We start from the raw sequence: 20527 nt of genomic DNA, 5'->3' as shown, positions 1-20527 counted from the left end.
ATGTGCTGAGGCAAAATGATAGCATCCTCAGAGCAGTTGGAGCCTCAGGGCCTCTGTCTTGAGCGTGATGCACACAGGCTCTAGGGCGTCTCTAGGACCAGTCTCTGCCTGAATTCCTCGTGTGCAAGTATGGTTGCAGACAATTTTCTCTCTCCTGGCACCTGGTTTATGCCTGATGTTTAGGATCCTGTCACTGGGATAAAGTCTTAGATTATTTAGAAGATGTCACCAATTTTCAATCTACCATGACCACCAGCTCCAGAACTCTGGAAACCTCCCAGAGTCTGACTGGTGAAATCTCTGACCTTTTCCATCCTTGCCATCGTCCCTGATGGAACTGGCGTAACTCATGGAGCCCAGGACCACTTTCCAGGCCACTCTCGTGGGAAGAGAATGTTGGAGGTAGAAACTGTGACTAAGTGTTCGAGAGACAGGGTGGCAACACCCGCCAGTGTGGAGGGTTGACTGTGGGTTTACTGTGCACAGGCTAGGCAGTGGGTATTGTGCTCCTGTCTGGGTCCTGGGCACTTCTTGGGAAGAACACATTTTCAGAGGTGTTTGCCTTCTTAGTGAAGCAGGAGGCCCTGATGAGCCTACAGCCTGAGTAGACAGTCTGTCCTTTAGACTCTGTTGTCATGGGACCCTGTAGGTGCTGAGCACCTGTGGTGCGGCTGGTCCAGTCTCTGTGACTGACCCAGCAGGGTCTCTTGCCGACAGACCAGTGTGTCCAGGTACATGTTGGGAAGCTCCAAAGAGGCTGGAGGGCAGGGTGTGAGAGGTCAGGGTGGTCAGCACAGAGGCCATCCCAGGACACAAGGACCCTGGCCTTAGGATCTCCACAAAGCATAACCCAGTTGGAGGGGAAGGATGGCCTGTGTCAGCAACTCAGGGCTGAGACAGGGCATGCTGCCTCATTCCCATCAAAGGGCCTGATCTAGAGATGGTTGAGCCAATGAGGCACCGCTGCTCCCTGTACCATCCCCCTCTCATTCCCCCTCCCTCCTCTCCTCGGTGTCTTCAGGGTCTTGCCCTTTCTCAATCCAGGGCCCCCCCAGCCACCACCCTGGGAGCCGATCCAGATGCCCCCTCTGGTGACCTCGACCAGCGTTCCCGGCAACCCTCTGGTGCTGTCACCTTTTCCCATGATGCCCGTGGTGGCAGGAGCTGCCGGTCCTGGCCCCCACAACCCTGGACCTTGCAAGATCATCATCCAGGTCAGCCCTGAAGCAGGGCTTGTGGAGTCATCCCAGAACCAGCCTGTCATCCTGACACAGGCTCCACTCAACTGGGGGACCGCAGAAGCTCCTACTACGGTGGCCGGGCATCCTGCACCACTCTACTTGGTGTCCTCTGGGCCGGAGACAATTATGTCCACCCCAGCTACTACTGGCACCCAGGCTGGGACAGAAGACCATCGTCCACAGGCTCCACTGCCAGTGGCCCAGGTGGCCCCCATCATCCTCCCATCCAGCAGTGGGACACTGACCCAGTGGGTTTGTGGGGACAGTGGTCCGGCGGCCACCCGGAGCCAGTCACCGCCTAAAAGCTCCAGAAACCCCAACAGCGTCTACGAGAACTTCCGGCGCTGGCAGCGCTTCAAGGCCCTGGCCCGGAGGTACCTTCCTCAGACTCCGGACACTGAGGCCCTTTCCTGCTTCTTCATGTGAGTCCCTCGGGGGTCCTAGAGCTAATGGGAGTTTCCCAGGAGGGGACTGGGGTGACACCCAGGGTAGGGTCCATGGGAGAGCTGGAGGAAGGATGAGGACCCTGTCCCCAGGGATAGCACATACAGGAATCACCCTCAGTGCATCATGGCCTGTAGGACCGGTGGCCACACTGCCCAGCACCTCAGCACAGCCCCACTCACTGGCTGTACTCAGGAATGCCATCCTGGGGTTCTGGCTCAAAGGCCCGTAGTGACCAGCCATGCCCTAAGCCTCACCTCAGTCCCCTCATCAGGGTTGGTCCCGACCTGTGGTCTGAAGGACAGACATTCCGTTCCCAAGACCAAACACAGCACAGATGTGACAGAATTCGGACAGGCCATGACTGCTCGGCCTAGGCGTCTCATGACGTATCCCCAGAGCTAAGAGTGGATGCCAGCAGGGCCACTGGACTGGGGTATAGGAGGCAGAGTCCACTCTGGGAGGGGAGATCAGGCCGATATCGGGGGTCAAGGCATGGGTGTGGGGCGGCGGGGGCTCCCGGCAGACGCAGAGCCTGACCGAGCCTGTTCTTGCAGCCCGGTGCTGCGCACCCTGGCCCGCCTGAAGCCCACCATGAGCCTGGAGGAAGGCCTGCACCGGGCCCTGCAGGAATGGCAGGGCAAGAGCAACTATGACCGCATGATCTACTACGACATGGCGGCCAAGTGAGTCAGGCCTGAGCAGAGAGTGGGGGTCAGGGTGGCTGCAGGCCCGAGCTTCAGGGGCTGGTCCCAGATGGCCGAGGGGAAGGGAGGGCTTGGCAGCCCCGGGAGACCCTTCCACTGCGGAAACTTGTTCCTCCCGGAGCCGGGACACTTTTCCCAAGCCCACTCTGGGGCTCCTGACCACAGTCAGAGGGTCACAGTCCCTGACCTCCTGTGACCCTCCAGGGCCAATGTGGGGGATCGCTGGGGGTGCTGGGGTCCGTGTCCACCCCATTCTCTACCCTCCTGGGGACTGGGCCATGAGCATCCCCTGTCCCTTACTCATCCTGCTCAGTCCGGTTCAACCCGACTCATGAGGGCCTGTGTTCCCCACACCAGGTTCATGGAGTTCGAGGCCGAGGAGGAGATGGAGGTGCAGAAACTGCAGTGGACGAACGGGGTGCAGGGCCTGCCACTCCCCGCCCCACCCAGGCCTGGGGCTCAGGGGGCTCCAGGCCCACCGCCAGACCAGCAGACAGGTACGGACCCTGCTCCCAGCTAAGGGCCACAGGACCTGGGAAGGCCCTCGTGGGTCTTGACCTGACAGGGAGCCTTCACTCTCCCGATGACCCCCAGACCTGTGGTCAGCAGCTTCCTGTCCACTGGTTTCTCCCTCTCCTAGCACACCCCACGCTGCCTGAGGCATCAGATTCACCTTTGAAGTGGGGTCGGAGACCCTGGGGACACAGTTGGTCAATCCTCCCGTTGAGGGCCACCTCATCCCTCACACAGTCACTGGATTCTAGGGCCCTGATCCAGCCTACAGGGACCCGTCCCCGACTCTGTGCTCAGTGCTGTGTGTCTGAGGGCATGGACGCGGGGTCCCCTCACATCCCTCTCTTCTTCCTTCCTCCTCAGCCTGTGTCCCCAAGAAGGCCAGACCCCAGGCCCGGGCAGCCCGCCCCAAGACACACAAACCTCAGCAGCCCCCCAAGACCAAGACCCCTGAGGAGATCCCTCCTGAGGCCGTGCAGGAGTACATGGACATCATGGACGAGCTGCTAAAGGCCCCCGACTCAGTCTGCAGGGCGCCCCTCGGCCAACGGGCAGTGGACAGGGAGGAGCAGCAAGAGGAGGCTGGGACCTGCCCTGACCCGGGGCTCCTGAGCTATGTGTACGAGCTGTGCTCCCAGGAGGCCTTCGTCACCAAGGTGGGCCTGGGGTCTGGCCTTCTTGGGGACACAGGCTGAGGAGGAAGGAAGAAGAGAGGGATGTGAGGGGACCCCGCGTCCATGCTGCTGTGGGGTCGGGAGGGTGCAGGGCTGCTTCTGTCCAGGGCTTGGCAGTGATGTGCGGTCTCTGCTTTGAGCTCTGTGTGTAAATGCACACCTGTGTTTAGATATTTCTGCTTGTGTTTGTGCGCATGTGTGCACGTGTGTCTCTCTGTGTACAAGCATTGGCTCTTTCTGTGCATTTTTGGGTTTGGTCAATGTGTGAACATCTCTGTGTCTACCTCTGTGTGTACTGTGTGGGCTCTGTGCAGACACGTGCAGATACATGTACATGTACCTAGAGGTGGAAGAGTGTGTGTCTTTGTGTCAGGTGTTTGCATGAATCCATGTGTGTTTACATGTGCTTCTCTGTGAGAGTAGGTGAATAGTCGGTGTGCCTTTGTGGGTGAGGGTGTGTTTGCATCTGTGTGTGTGTGTGTGTGTGTGTGTGTGTGTGAGTTCTCCCGGTGTGGGTCTGTGTTTGACTTTGTGCAGCTGTTCAAGCCCCTGCACTGTGCTGGGGACAGGTGTGTTTGCTTCCTCATTCCCTCCTGTTCCCTACGAGGACCCTCACCCCTGCTTCCCTCTCCCAGGCTGAGGCGATCCTTCATCCCAGCTTCCTGGAGTACCTGGTCTCCCCAGAGTCCCAGCTGGATTTCCCGGCCCTGGCTGAGGAGCTGGAGGAGGAGGAAGGACTCACCCCCGCACAGGTGAGGCAGATGGGTCTCTGAGGTCCATGTGGGGCCCAGGGGAGTAATGCGAGGCATTCCTGTAAGTTAGTGGGCAGCAAATCAGGACAAACAGGAGGCATATTTCACATGATTCCTGGGAAAGAGACCCTGCAGGGGACACAGTGGACAGGGCCCAGGGCACTCAGAGCAGCAGGTGGGTCGTGAGTCAGGAGGGGCGCCCTAGCGCCCTGGGTCTTGGTCACTTGGTGGCCTCCCTGCCCATGTCATGACCAGGCGCCTCCCTCTGAGTCCTCAGGTGAGAGGAGGACGTGAATATGGGGTGAGGACCCTTAGTGGGACAGAGATCTGGTTTTTCTGTTTCGGGAGGAATCAGGGTCACTCTCTGTCCCACCCTGCACCCCCACATGCCCACAATGTTCCTTCTCTCCCCAGCTTGTGGAAAAGCGTCTGCAGACCCCGCAGGACAAGGAGGTCATGAAGGCTCGTCCCCAACACCAGGTGTCCCTAAAGGACTCGAGTCCAGCTGAGAGTGCAGCAGGCTACTGCACCCCAACACCTACCTGGGGCCACAGGCCAGGGGCCAGCGCTGAATCTGAGACTGACTCTGGACACGCCTCACGGCCTGGGCGGGCCGAGGTCACTGGGATGGCACCTGGAGCCTCTGTCCTCTCTCGGGGGAGCCTGGAGTCTCCACCACTGCAGGCAGGACCGGCCCCCTGTCCCAGCCTCACTGCACCCACTCTGGACAGCAGGGCTCCCCGCATGCTGGGCGAGGCCCTTCCTGGCCAGGGGTCGCCTGGGCCAGCAGAGGGCTCTAGTAAGGAGGAAGAGGACCTGACCAGCCTGTCCTTCCTCCTAACCTCTCACTACAGCCTGCTGTCCTGGGGCTTACCCAGGAGCCCTGGCCCTGACACTGGTCCCGACACTGGCCCCCACCTGCCTGGAGGTCAGGGGAATCCCGAGCTCCCATCCACTCGCACAAGGGCCTTCAAGTCTAAGGCCCCTACCAGGAAGAATCCTCTGCACCCAAGGCGGCGCACTGCTAAGAAGACCCCCTGTCCTAGGGAGCACCCCACAGTGTCTACTGGCTCAGCCTTGACTGTGGAGCTGGAGGGCCCCTCCCTGCCCCCCAAGAGAAAGTGCCAGCCTGCCATGGCCCAGAGGAGGGGGAAGTGGTACAAGAGACAGTAGGATATCGGGGGGCTCCTCCTGACCACCTCCCAGGGTCTGGCTGCACCCAGAAGCCTTGTGCTCCCCATGATCTTCAGCTAAGCCTGCTCTGGAATGGGGGGGGGCTGTACCTAGAATGGGGGGTTTGACTGGAGCAGCCTCTTTGTGTCATTGTGTAAATAGTGAATAAAGTTCAGTTCATTGGAAACATCTCAGTGTCTGTCCTCTCACTTGTGCTCCTTGGGAGGCCTGAGAGCACAAAGGGTGAGGGGAATCACAGGGGAGGGGGGAACCCTGAGAGTACTGTGCTCCCTGGACAGTGGAGGAGTCCTTCCCATCTGGAGGAAGATGTGCTCAGTCACCTGCAGGCCCACACCATCCTGAGGGCATAGACAAGGCTCTCATCTTGCTGCATTAGCCTGGACCAAATAAAAAATTAAAGCTCATTGGGTATTTGCATATCATATTCTTCACTCACATAAAATGTACAATGCTTTGATTTCACATCATTGAATTTAAATGTTTTTGTAACCAGACATATTTGAACATTTGCCATCACTCTTTAAAAAATAAGAGGGAGGGATAGTATAGCAGATATGTCGCATGCCTTGCCCATAGCCAATCCATGCACTCGATTCCCAGCACCCCATATAGCCCCCACACTGTGATAAATGAGTCTGTTCAGAGATCCAGGAGTAAGATGTGAGTATACCAGGTGTACCCCCAAAACCAAATAATCATATAATAATAATAAAGGGGCCGATTTAATGTACTGATTTAATTGTTAAGTGTTTTACCATTTAAATATGGTCCTGGTACCTGTAGAGAAGGTGTTTGAGAACCATTCTTCATTTTCAGTGATAAGATATTTGAAACTCAGGACCTTAGAGATTCTCAGGGAATTAGACTACTAGTTTTTAAAAACTAGTTACAACTCTAATTATTGAGAAACAGTAGGAAAACAACTCTTCAGTGTTAAACATTTTAATTCTCTGCACTTATCACTATTAACGGGCTGGAGCAATAGCACAGTGGGTAAGGCGTTTACCTTGTAGGCGGCCAACATGGCTGACCTGGGTTCGATTCCTCCGCCCCTCTCGGAGAACCCAGCAAGCTACCAAGAGAATCTCGCCCACTGGGCAAAGCCTAGTAAGCTCCCCATGACGTATTCAATATGCCGAAAACAGTAACAACAAGTCTCACAATTTGTTGTGAGACATTACTGGTGCCCGCTTGAGGGAATCGATGAACAACAGGAGGACAGTGCTACTATTAATGAGGGCTGGAGCAATAGCACAGCGGGTAGGGTGTTTGCCTTGCATACAGCTGACCCAAGTTCGATTCCTCCGCCCCTAGTAGAGCCCGGCAAGCTACCGAGAGTATTTCGCCCACATGGCAGAGCCTGGCAAGCTCCCCGTGGCATATTCGATATGCCAAACACAGTAACAACAAGTCTCACATTTGTTGTGAGACATTACTGGTGCCTGCTCAAGCAAATCGATGAACAACGGGAGGACAGTGCTACGGTGCTATTACTAATGAAAAGTTAAGCATAAAATGTGTTTCTTAAAATATTTAGTGAATTTGAATTCACGTAAAATTACATTGCAGAGAGGGAAGGGACGAACTAGAAATGACAAAAAGGCAGTGGCAGAGGTGTTTGGACACGTTAGTGGGGATGAAAGTGAATAACATGTACCCCCCAAACAGAATTATTAAAACAATTTGGGGGCAGTTGGGTCACACCCAGAAGTGCTCAGGCTCCTCATGGCTCTGTACTGAGGAGTCACTCTTTGTTTCTGTTTGTTTATTTGTTTTCTGTTTGAAGGAGAGGAAGCTTTTTGGGTCTCACACGGCCATGCACAGGGGTTACTCCTGGCTCTGCACTCAGGAATCACCCCTGGCGGTGCTCAGGTGACCATATGAAATTCTGGGAATCGAACCCGGGTTGGCAAACGCCCTACCCGCTGTGCTATTGCTCCAGCCCCGCTGAGGAGTCACTCTTGACTGCTCCAGTGAACATACGCTGTCCCGGGGACCAAACTTGTGAGCTTACCCTGCACTGCTGCTAAACCCTGGCAGACGTCTGGGGCTTCCTGGGGCCTTATTGCCTCAGAAGGTGCCCGTCTGCTGGCCCATACAGGACTGCCCCTCTGCGGGTGCTGCGCCTGGGCAGAGGCCGGGGCACCTCGGCTGTGCTCCCCTGGAAGGCTATGTTGGCTGCTGGGACTGCAGGAGGACAGGACACCCCCCTGAAAGTGGTGCTGGGCTGGGCGTGTGTCTGGCAGCACATGGCCTTTGCGCCCCTCAGTACGCATGTGCAGCCATTGGGCTGGTTTCAGGGTCTCTCTTGGCGTTGGTGGGGGGGTCTTCCCAAGGAACGCTCAGGAGGTCTGGGGGCACCATGAGGGATTCTTTATATTTTTAAAACATTCGGTACCATGATTTCTAATGCTACTGCGATAGGGTTTCATGGACAGAGTGTCTCTCCACCACACCAGCACCAGAGTGCCCACCGCCCTCTGCTACAGTGATGGAGGTCCATGAACACAGTGTCCTACACACCAGCACCAGAGCACCCACTGCCCACTACCCACTGCTACAGTGATAGGGGACCATGGACACAGTGTCCTACACACCAGCACAAGAGCGCCTGTCTATCTGTCTGTCTGTCTGTCTCCCCCCCCACCCCCTCTCACTTCCCTTTTAGGCAGTGTGGTTTGCAATACTGTTACTGAAAGGGTATCAGCACTGCCCACTGCTACAGTGGTAGGGGTCCATGGACACAGTGTCCCTTCACCACACCAGCACCAGAGTGCCCACTGCCCTCCCCAGCCATGGCTCCAGTCCCCTCTCCCCCAGACCATCTTCCCCTGCCACCCAGGAAACTCCACTATCTAAACTCTTCCTTAGTTTTTATTGTCTCTGGCATTTATTATTTCCTTATTACAACTCTTTATATGCCACATCTGAGGGATAGATCTATGCACACCTATGTAAACTTCATCACTGGCATTTCTTGGCCAATTCAATGGCAATTCAGTGCCAGGGTGTCTCCAGGGCTGCACCCAATGATGCATACTGAACATGCCCCCAAACAGCTCTAAGAGCTCCCAGACCCATGGAGGTCAGTTCTTTCAAAGGGGTGATTAACAGGAAAGAGATCACTGATAAATACCCAAACCCAACAGGACTGGTGTCCTGATGAGAAGAGACATGGACTCACACAGAGGCACCCACACATGAAGTGGAGAGGCTTCGGGTGCGATCAGCCCTGCTGCCTCTGCATCTCAGACCTCCAGGTTCCAGAGATGTTTTCATCATTTGCGTTATGGGCCTGTCCTATTGTTTCTGAGGGATGGTAGAGATTGATCATCATCTGGGAAGATATGCTCACCTTCGACACAGAGGAGAGTCTACCAACGTGGACACAGACAACTCTTTTAGCAGGTGCCAGTGGCCTCAGTGGCCTGCCCTCCTGCCAGTCAGCCTTCCTGCCAGACTTCTTTCCTTGACCAGGGGTTCAGATGACCAGTCCACAGGAAGGGACATGCACCAATTTCAGAGCAAGGTGAGCCTTTATTTGGTTTTGCTTTGCTTTTCCAGGCTTGGGTTTGGGATCATAACTGATGGACAGAACCACAGAGATGGTGGCAAGTGTGAGGCTCCAGTAAGAATGCTGAGGACTGGGGCAAAGAGCAGGGACAGAATGTTCTTCGGTCACTGCAGGTCCTGCCACAGGGCCTTAAGCACTAAAAGCAACAGGAGCCAGTGCTGTAGAGGTCTGAGGGTTAATATCGATGAGCTGGAAACTGGCTAGGATTCATATAGAAATGGGACCTCAGGAGGAGCAGACAAGGAAACAGGAAGAGGCACAAGTCTCTGGATCTGGACGATCCACTTGATGAAATGGGCAACACTGGTGAAGACACTGAGGGATATGGGACGCTGGCAGTCCAGGCCCCAACTGGCCAACCCCAGAAGAACCCAACTCTTGGAGAAGTCAAAGACCCGAAGGCCTCCAGAATCACCCTAAAAAAAGAGAGGGCAATCAGTGTGGACAATTGAGGTGGGGCTCTGAATTCTAATTATAAGGGCAGGTTATTGGACACGGCTGTTCGGGTGTTTTCAGTGGTCCCTTGGGATGATCCTGATGCCAGTGTCCTGATATAGTTCTAGAGTCAGGGGTCGGAACTACAATCCTGCACTAGGAAGCTCCAAATTGATCCTTGGGACAGTCACAGTTGGAAATCTATCAATCATGCAGTTAAACTTGGCCACTGGCCGAGGACCTTGTACTAACTCAGCATCAGAAGTGATGGTTAATGAATAAGGGCCGAGAGACTGAGCCTGTGAGAGGCACTGGGTGTCTGAAGCCACTATAGACCCTAGGCTTTTCAGAAAGCTGATTACAGCAATATGCACCACCTAGAATCCTTCCTCTCAGTCACTTCAGCCTATGGGTTTCTTAAAAAATGTTCAGACTCTTTGGAAAATGCTCCTACCTAGGTGTGGTGGAGAAACTCTATAATGCTGGGGCCTGAGGGGTGGGGACCTCGTCACCACAAAGCATCCTGAAACAATCTCAGGGAAACCAGTGTGGGCAGAACCCCTCTTATTGCATCAAAGGGAAAGGCTCATCTAGGCAAGGGAGTTGGGGAGCAGGAACTATAGCTCTGAGGCTCCTCTAACCACACTGCAGACAAATGCTCCCTGAGTACCCTTGTGTGATTCCTAGTACTGGAGCTTTAAGGCACACAGTCACATACAGAGAAGACCAGAGACCTCTCTCAGATTGACACGTGCAATCAAATCTCATAAGAGATGGGAGCTGTCTAGAAGGGAGGGGCGTTGCTCATGGCTGCCGGAAGAAGGCTTTGCTGAGCTGGGATTCCAAGCAAGAAACTGAAAATGACCTTGTGATCCTGGAGTCAAGGGAGCAGAGGGTACAAAGAGGAGGGTCCAGTGTGGTAGGAAAAGCAGAAGCATTGTGGGCAGCAAGGAAGGCAGTTAGGGATTATACTGGTCATCCAACCATGGAGAAGTAGATCTGCAGCGGGCGGGTCTTGAAGTACTATGAAGAAAAGACAGCACTGACTGAGAATTCAACAGAGGGGCTACAAGAGAATGTCAGACATCATAGATGGGGGAAGAGTCCCAAAGACCTGAGATTTGGGAGAATATTTACAGAACGGCACTATGAGATCTGTGGGTTCTCACCATTCTCACCAGGGGAAGATAAAATCAGGTCCTGGGGTCTTGTGATCCAGTTGTTAGCAGGGAGGGAGCAGGAGAAGAGCAGAGAAGGCCAGTGGCCAATCCTATGACCAGGAAACAGGGCCAACAGCCCTCCCTTATATTGGCGAGAAGAGTTGGGGACTCTTGCAGCCTGGGCAAGATCACAGCTGCCAAGGAAACAGACCACAGAGTGATGGGGGCAGAATGGAGACACAACTGGGTGTGGGGATCGAAGAAACAAAGGGCGAGGAGGAGGAGGAGACTAGGAAAAGGTAGAGCGAGGGATGGTGGCAGCAGATCAGAAGCTAATGGTATCTTCAAACATGTCACGCCACTGGCCATGCAAGTGAAAACAGCGATAGACAAATGGGACGATCTTAAACTAAGAAGCTTCTTCACCTCAAAAGAAACAGTGACCAAAATACAAAGACAGTCTACAGAATGGGAAAGAATATTCGCCGAACACACATCTGACAAGGAGTTGATATCAAGGATATACAAAATACTGGTTGAACTCCACAAGAAGAAAACATCCAACCCAATCAAAAATGGGGCAATGAAAGGAACAAAAACTTTCTCAAAGAAAAAATCTGAATGGCTAAAAGGCACATGAGAAAATGCTCTACACCGTTAATCATCAGGGAGATGCAGATCAAAACAACAATGAGATATCATTTCACACCACAGAGACGGGCCCACATCCAAAAGAACAAAAGCAACCGGTGCTGGTGCGGATGTGGCGAGAAGGGGACCCTCCTTTACTGCTGGTTGGAATGCCGACTGGTTCAACCCTTTTGGAAAACAGTATGGATGATTCTCAAAAAATTAGAAATTGAGCTCCCATTTGACCCAGCTGTACCATTCCTGGGAATATGTCCCAGAGAGGCAAAAACGTATAGTCGAAGTGACATCTGCACTTGTTTGTTCATTGTAGCACTCTTTACAATAGCCAGAATCTGAAAAAAACCTGAGTGCCCGAGAACAGATGACTGGTTGAAGAACCTTTGGTACATTTACACAATGGAGTACTATGTAGCTGTTGGAAAAGATGAATCATGAAATTTACATACAAGTGGTAATACATGAAAAGTATCATTTTAAGCAAAATGAGTCAGAAAGAGAGGGATAGACACAGAAAGATTGCATTCATCTGGGGAACATAAAGTAACAAAATAGGAGACTAACACCCAAGAGTGGCCGAGATTAGTACCAGGAATTTTGCTCCATGACTTGGAGGCCAGTCACATGTGCTAGGGGAAAAGAAAGCTCAGATAGAGAAGGGAGCACCAAATAAAGGGTGTTAAGAGGATCCTCCCAGGATGTGAGAATCATGCTGAAAGTAGACTATAGACCAAACACAATTGCCACTCAATGCCTCTCTGGCAAACCACAGCACCCAAAAGGAGAGAGAGAACAAAAGGTAATGCCCTGCTACAGAGGCAGGGTGGGATGGAGGGGTCGGGGATGGGAGGGATACTGGGACCCGTGGTGGTGGAAAATGGGCACTGGTGGAGGAATGGGTTCTTGATCATTGTATAACTGAAACCCAAGCACAAAAATTTGTAAGTCTATAACTGTACTTTAAGGTGATTCACTAATAAAATAAATAAATAAATAAATAAAGGCCGTTAGGGGCTGGAAGGCATTTTTCTTTCACGCGGCTGACCCACATTCGATTCCCAGCATCCCATATGGTCCACCGAGCATCGCCAGGAATAATTCCTGAATGCAGAGCCAGGAGCAACCCCCTGAGCATTGCTGGGTGTGACCCAAAAAGAAAAGGAAAGTAAGAAAGAAAGAAAAAAAGACAGACAGATGAAAGAAAGAAAGAAAGAAAGAAAGAAAGAAAGAAAGAAAGAAAATTCAAAATAATGGTGGTGAGAAAGTGTATGGAGGTGGGATTGGTGTTGGAATATTTAATGTAATAAATTATTGTGAACAACTTTATAAAAATAAAAAAAAATTAAAAGGCAAATAAATATTTCCTTTTCCCTAATCAGTATGCCATCAACATTTCACTAAAGTATAAACATACTTCTCTGAACAAGTTCATGTTTATACTCAATGTTTATATTTCTAATTTAACTAAAAACCTCCACAAAGTTTTGCCCTGTATTCACCCTATATCTCCATTCACCTAACAAATCCAAGAGGCAGATAGGAGACACAGGTTAGGAGAAGAACAAAACTTAGGTGATGGAGCTGAGATAATTTCAGGCCATGATCGTTCTTCCCCAAGGTTCTTCAAGAGCTTTTTTCTTACTTTTACGTGTTCCTTCTGGAGCGATAGCACAGTGGTAGAGCGTTTGCCTTGCATGCAGCCAACATGGCCGACCCGAGTTCGATTCCTCCACCCCTCTCGGAGAGCCCGGCAAGCTACCGAGAGTATCTCACCCGCACGGCAGAGCCTGGCAAGCTCCCCGTGATGTATTCGATATGCCAAACACAGTAACAACAAAGTCTCCAATGGAGACGTTACTGGGCCCGCTCGAGCAAATCGACGAACAACGGGAGGGCCTTTACTTTACTTTACGTGTTCCTTCTATGGCCATGGAAAAATCAAGGTATTTCACAGTAGAAAGAGAAACACTCAGACAAATTCATTTCACAAAGTCATGTCTGATCTACATCAAATTGAAATATTAGAACCAAGGGGCTAGAAGATAACAGAAGTGTGAAATACATGCTTCTCACAAAATCATTGCCAGTCATATCTCTGGCATGACATGTTCCCTGAGCATCAAGATAAAGCCTTACTGGCCCTTGAGCACAACCAGATGTGGCCCAGAGGTTTCCCCAGCATCAGTGGGGTGGCCTGCAGGACCTAACAACACTGCATCCTCAAACTGAGCGGGTAGGCCATACATCACTGAGAGGAGTTTTCAGGCCACCTAAACAGCATTTTTGAGAAACCCTAAATCAATTAATTTATCAGTTAAATTTGGACACCCAAACCAGAGAAACTTTGAGATCCAGATTCCTGACTCCAAAAACCAAAGGACCCCAGAATTTGAGTAACTTTAAAGCTTTCGAAAGGACACATTTTTCACAAGAGGAACTAGAAGAGTCCAGCTCTCTGGAAATGACGCACAGAGGGACAAGGTCCACTGGCCTCCATGCTAATTAGAGATTTTGATGAGCTAGAATCCCATTCCCCATCTCCCACCCACACCCACACCATAGCCACTCACTGTTCTCGGTGAGCGTTCCCCAGCCAGTTATCCAACAAGATGTGCCAAGGGGCAGCTCCATGCCAGGGGTTGGAAGGCAGACAGGAATGATATAGGAGCTGAAGTTCACAGGTTGGTGCAGTTGTAACACCGTTGCAAAATGGTGGAGCTTCTTAAAGTCTGGATGGATGATAATGCAGCTCACAGTCACCCTCCTGGCGTATTGGGTGTCCTGGTAGAGCTGCGTACTTCCCCCAAACACCCAGTAATCCGCAGGGGCATGAGACTTCCTACAGGAGGGAAGGTGACAGTCATTATCTTCTGCATATGGCAGCTTGTGCCTCTACACCATCATCTGACCCCCAGCACTGCCTTGTCTGCACCACCCCACACGACTCTCCCTTTCTGTCATCCCTTCTCTCTGGAGACAAGCGGCGGTTTTACTCACAACTCAGCACACACCCACTACTGGAGGAAGGGATCACAGAGGGCTGGAGGCCCCCATGAGGCTAGACAATCCTGACCTTCCTTGGGCACATGCAGAGAGCCCTGGCTCCGTCTTGGCTCTTGACCCGCCTTATGACCAAACTGCTCTAGCACCACTTTCTCTCACTTCCTTCTTTTTTATTTTTTATTTTAATTTTTATTTGATTTTTGGGTCACACCCGGCAATGCACAGGGATTACCCCTGGCTCTGCACTCAGGAATTACTCCAGGCGGTGCTCAGGGGACCATATGGGATGTTGGGGATCGAGCCCGGGTTGGCCACGTGTAAGGCAAACGCCCTACCCACTGTGTTATCGTTCCCGCCCCTCACTTCCTTCTTGGTACTCACCTGTTCTAAAACTGCACAAAATCATTGGTCAGTGGGAGACCATGTGTGCAGGATGTCCTGTGTTCTGACCATGAGGGAGGAAACATCCCACCTTCCACTCCACCACCTGGAAATTCCTCCCCACACACAGCCGGTGACCAAACCCTTGCTTCCACAAGCTGACCTATACCCACAGGAGCCTACCCATCTGACTTCCACACTCCAATGGTGTCAGCCCTGCTCATCCACAAGGGGAACTTTGGCTCTGACTAAATGGAGACACAGTGAGGTGGGTCAAGCCAACCTAATCCATAGTGAGTCTCAAGTGGGACACAGCACAGAGCAGATGCTTGTGGTTCTCTATGTACCGAAGATCCAGCTCCTGGTTACTGCCCTTCCCAAACCTATAGGAACAGCCAACCAGACCCAGGACAGAGAGCAGCTCTGTTCTTCTTCAAGGTCACGGACTCCATATCTAGTGTCCATGCAGCTGGCCAATAGACATGTGCTGAGCAGAGACCCCAGGCCAGAGACATGCAGAACACCAGCATCTGACCCTGCATCCCAGGTTCCAGCCTCTCTCCGCCAACCAGGATTGCAGGGACATTGAGGGAAGCCCTGGTGTGAGGTGACAAAGAGTCAGCTCTCATTGCACCTGGGAGGCAGGATGAACACTGCCATCTCGGGGGCATACCTGTGTCGGGGGAAGGCACAGGGATGAGGATGGAAGACGAGCAAAGTCAGGTGAGGAGTGAGGACAATACAGGAGAGGACAGGTCACAGGCAGAAAGACTTGGACTAGAATGACACAGATTATCCCAGCACACAGCCTTGAGGATGCGGGGGCTCTAATCTTTTAACCCTCTCCCCTGCCAGCCCAGCTGCAAGGACCCAAGAAACAACTCACTTTGGAAAGCAGTGGGTGGTAGAGAACACCCAGTGGGAATCAATGAGCACAGCTCCACAGGGATGACTGCCCCGGTACTGCAGGCTGGCCAGCCATGGCCACTGGCCCTCCACGGCCTCCTGGCCACCAGTGATCATCCCTACGCCCCTGGGCTTCCCGCACATTGTGGAGACCAGCCCGACGCCGTGCGGGAGACAGGGAGGTCCCCGTTTCCTCTCCGGTAGACCCTTGACCACTTCTCGTTGGGAAAGCCAGGAGCAGGGCTCAACCAGCCCCAGAGCCACAGGGCAGCTTGGTGTCTAATGTCCCTGCCCGCTGCCTGGGCAGCAGGAACCTGGACAGCAGAGCGCGCGTTAGCAAGCCCCGTGGGAGGACGCGGAAGGGATGTGGTGGCCACAGCTGGTTCCAGCCGCATCCCGGCGACCCCATGCCCACAGCGCCCCCCACCCCACTCCCACCCCGGCCCAGACACCAGCTTTGTGTGAGGGGCTGTCCTAGTATCCCGCCTCCACCTCCCCGCTGTCTCGGGAGGGGCGGTGGTGGGCCGTGGGGCCTGGACAGGGCGGGCCGGGTGTCCCAACCGCGTGGACGCAGTGGCTGGCTGCCCGCACAAAGACTGGGGAACACCGGGAGGAACAAACAGGCTGGGCCAGTCCACTCCAGGCTGTTCCCTGCCCAAGGCCATCCGCTCACCTGTGCCCAGGGCGCCCCAGGCACCTCCTGGGCCCCCGGGCTTTGGGGGCGGGACTTCCTGCCAGGGGCTTCCCGGTTCCGTGCCCAGGGCCAGAGTGGCCCCGCCCCTCTGTCCTCTGACCCCACCCTGACACTGCCCCCTGACCCTAAGACATACATGACCTCTCTAATCGCACCCTCCTCCTTGGACACAGCTCTCTCCTGAGCCCTCCTTGACCTCGGACCTGCCCCTGCGCTGTCCCCGCGCTGGCCCCGCCCTGACCCCGTCCTAATCCCCTCGGACCCGAGCTCTCACACCCCACCTTGGCCCCACTCTGACCAGGTCAGGCCCCGGAGAGTTGGAGCAGGGTCCACGGAGCAGCTGAGTGCTTCTGCTCACTCAAGGGAGGGACCTAGGGACTCCAGGTGGCTTTTGGAAGAGATCTGGGCTGGAGAGGTCGAGCTCCGAGTTGAGTAGGGGCCTCAGGCGCAGCTGGAGCTGCGGGATGGATCCATCCTGAGAAGAGAACGTTGGAGCAGAACGGGAGACCCAAGGAGCGAGCCGAGAGGAGGGACCCAGGGAGGCAGGATTGTGCGAGGATGCTTCAACCCAGGAAGGGCAAGCCACACCGCTAGATAAGGGATACGCTTCTCAGCTTGTTACAGAGTTCAACTGAGATAGAATTCGTGTCATAAAATTCACCCATTAGAAGGGACAATTCCATAATTTTCAGTATCATTTAGAATTTTTCAGTAATGACTTTCATTGGAAATAATCTGAAAGATCCTCAGTGTGTGAATCATCAGGGAAAATAGTATAATCCGTTGTAACAAATACTAACATCCAGTATAATAAACATTCTTTCTATCAGAGGATGTCAAGTGGATTTTGCTCAGTCATTTAGTCAGTAGTCATTTCTATAACATTTCATTTTCATAGCATGTATAGTCCCGTTTGGAGAATATCAATCTCAATAAGACGAAGTTATAAAGATGAAAAACTGTGGCATGGTGATCACTTACCATGAAAACCATCTTACTCAAAATATGAGATTTAAATATTGATGTTCAGTTTATTCATTTTTAAGCTTATTAATCTGGTGTTTTCTATCATCGCTAAGAATTTTACTTTTGCACCTTTGTCAAAACCGATTTTGTTTTTCTGTTTATGTGTCTGGGATTGTCAGAAATTTCTTATAAATTGCTAAGTCTGGAAATTAGATTCTTCCTCCTGGTTTTCTTGGCTTACTGTAGTATTTTTTTCCTCCCCTTGTGAAATCTACAATAATATATATGCTGATTTGTAGAGTTTTCCAATTTGTTGTTGATTTTCTGTCGCAAAGCCTATTCCTTGTCGTGTGTGGTCAGTGATGCTTCTGTTCTTTACTTCATGTCCTCCCTGTGTCCATCTGAGCTCTCAGCTCCCTGAGACCCATTATAACACTAGTGAACAAGAGACAAGAAAATGAAATTCACATTTTCCTCTGCTGTGAAATGTCTCTTCTGTCAGATGAATCTTCAGGAGAGATCAGAGGCAGCTGATGTCAGAAAGACCCTGTCTTTCATCTTCTCTGCCGAAATCTATGTTAAAACGCAAAAAAGTGGGGCTGGAGCAATAGCACAGCAGGTAGGGCGTTTGCCTTACACGTGGCTGACCCGGGTTCGATTCCCAGCATTCCATATGATTCTCTGAGTAGCGCCAGGAGTAATTCCTGAGTGCATGAGCCAAGAGTAAACCCTGTGCATCGCTGGGTGTGACCCAAAAAGAAAAAAAGAAAAAAAAGAAAAAAGCAAAGAAGAGCCAGAGATAGGTACAGCGGTAAAGGCTTGCATGTGACTAAATCCTGCTTTGATCCAGGAAACGTTTATGGTCCTCTGAGCACTGCCAGGAATGATTTCTGAGCACAGAACCTAGAGTAGGCCCTGAGCACCACTGGGTGTGTTCCAAAAACCAAAAGGGAAGAGAGAAAATAACAAAAAAGTAAAGAGAGAATATCTCATAAATCTACAGTCAAAGGCCCTTACTTTGTCATTTATGAGTTCCTAGAAAAAGAAGAATGCCTGAGTTAGAATTTCTTTGTGCCATCACACCTACCAGACACTGTAGGAATGAGATTCAAATAATTTGGGCTCTTATGTCATTTTAATTTTTGTTTATTTATAATAAAGTTCCTATCATTTCTGTCTGCTAATTTTTTCTTTATGTCTCCATTTTCTTCACATGTGAGCTCAAATTGATTATTTGAGACTTTCTTACTTTTTCTTTTCTTTTTTTAACGGTAGGCCTGTATCGCTTTGATCTTCCCTCATTCCCATCACTTTCTTTGCTGCATGTCCTAGTTTATTTTTACTTTGTCTCTTGTAATGTTCAAATATCTTATTTATTTCCTCATTGTTTCAAGAGCTATTCAGAAGAATCTTGTTCTGCTTCTGTATAGTGTGATTCTTACTGTTTGCTTTTGGGTTGATTTTTTTCCTTCATAGCTTTGTAATGGGAAAAGATGCTTAATTTCACTTAAACGTTTATATTATTATTGATACTTTTGCAGAGATCTGTGATTGATTTGAACTGGACGACGTTCCACATGCACTGAGAAAAATGTGAGTGTTTCCTTTATGTTCATGCTCTTGAAGCCTTGCCAGCTTGTGATTTCTAAATCGCCTCTTTTTCCAATACCAGAAGGTGTCGCTGTGACCTTACTTCTGGGTTTCTTTTGGGTCCTGGTTGGAGGAGGGGAATGGCGAGTCAAAGACAACTTCCCTTAGCCACCCACAGCCCTGGGCAGGGAGGGCAAACCTGAGCACAGAGTTCACAATTCTCCCCATCTCAGCCCCTGTCTATGGTGTCGGTGGACAGCATCTGGGTTTCCCTCTGACCTCAGACTCTAAATCCCCAGGGAAGAGGGGAGGGCAGTGGGGGAAAGAACACACCTGCCACAGCCAAGTGTCCAGAGCCAAGTGTCTGTGCCCAATGGCCCGTCTTGATAGTTGGCACAAACCTACCCTCTCTCTGTGGAGTTCACTGGGGGTGGGGGTGTGAAGCTCTACCTTCCCCAGCCAGGTCAGCTGACAGCTATGGCTCCACTCATGGGGCTCCATCAACTCCATGTGTCTCTCTCTGTCTCCTCCTTCAGAAAAACAGGTGTGTGGTCCTTAGGCATCCTCGGATGATGAACCACTGAGTGTGGTGAGAGAAGTATGGAACCTTCTGGCACTACTTTAAGGGTGATGTTTGGCGGTAGCTGCTCATTCCCCATGATGATGAAATTATATTTGTTCTTTGATCCGCTAAGGCTTACAGTTATTCTTTCCTTTCCTTTTTAAATTTACAAAAAGTTTGTTAAGCATTAATGCGCTGTTACTTACGTAGTTATTCATAGTTGACTTTGAGGTATAAAATGTTCCATACAACCTCACCACTGGTGTTGACTTCCCTCCACCAGTTTCCCTAAGATTCCTCCCACCCCCAGCCTGTCTCCTTGACAGGCACATTTTATTATTATCATTATTTTTTCATGTAAGAATAAAGTAAGTAAAGTAAAGTAAAGGCCCTCCCGTTGTTCGTCAATTTGCTTGAGCGGGCCCAGTAACGTCTCCATTGGAGACTTTGTTGTTACTGTGTTTGGCATATTGAATACTTCACTGGGAGCTTGCCAGGCTCTGCCGTGACTCCTGGTGGCGCGCCGTGATCGTATAGTGGTTAGTACTCTGCGTTGTGGCCGCAGAAACCTCGGTGATGTACGAGTACTGCTATTTATTCAGCCATTAATTAAGCTGATTGAATTGGCATGAACTCCACATTGCTCGAGCGGGCCCAGTAACATCTCCATTGGAGACTTTGTTGTTACTGTGTCTGGCATATCGAATACTCTCGGTAGCTTGCCGGGCTCTCCGAGAGGGGTGGAGGAATCGAACTCGGGTCGGCCATGTTGGCCGCTTGTAAGGCGAACGCCCTACCCACTGTGCTATCGCTCCAGCCCACATTACTTTTTAAAATTTTTTTAATTGAATGTCCATGAGATAGACCATTACAAATCTGTTCATAATTGGATTTCAGTCATACAATGATCCAGCACCCATCCCTCCACCAGTGTACATTTCCCACCACCAGTGTCCCGTTTCCTTCCCACCACCCTCCAATGCCCCATCCCTCATCCCCAGCTCCCTCTATGGGAGGCACTTTTCTTCTTGCTCTCTTTCTCCTTTTCCTTCTGTGTGTTATGATTTGCAATACAGGTACTCA

The 20527-nt window shown here is 51.4% G+C and overlaps 2 protein-coding genes across 2 annotated transcripts; one reads left to right on the top strand and one right to left on the bottom strand.

The window, feature by feature from the left end:
* The first annotated feature begins 1145 nt into the window (after positions 1-1145).
* LOC130034956 (NUT family member 2G-like) lies at positions 1146-8998 on the top strand. Its single transcript, XM_056126458.1, has 8 exons — positions 1146-1343; positions 1446-1663; positions 2243-2371; positions 2750-2842; positions 3291-3561; positions 4215-4331; positions 4746-4847; positions 8849-8998. Exons 1-8 carry the CDS (start codon positions 1146-1148, stop codon positions 8996-8998), a joined length of 1278 nt encoding a protein of 425 aa, XP_055982433.1.
* Positions 8999-9299: 301 nt separating this feature from the next.
* On the bottom strand, positions 9300-17319 carry LOC130034955 (putative serine protease 47). Its single transcript, XM_056126457.1, has 6 exons — positions 17308-17319; positions 16698-16801; positions 15613-15825; positions 13913-14181; positions 9726-9871; positions 9300-9515 (listed from the first exon to the last, which is right to left on the bottom strand). The coding sequence occupies exons 1-6, from the start codon at positions 17317-17319 to the stop codon at positions 9300-9302; spliced, it is 960 nt and encodes a 319-aa protein (XP_055982432.1).
* Between the last annotated feature and the right edge of the window lie 3208 nt (positions 17320-20527).

The sequence above is a fragment of the Sorex fumeus genome, unplaced genomic scaffold (assembly GCF_029834395.1).
Source record: "Sorex fumeus unplaced genomic scaffold, SorFum_2.1 ptg000063l, whole genome shotgun sequence".
In the NCBI taxonomy this organism is placed as follows: Eukaryota; Metazoa; Chordata; class Mammalia; order Eulipotyphla; family Soricidae; genus Sorex; species Sorex fumeus.
This window is presented reverse-complemented; position numbering and strand designations above follow the sequence as displayed.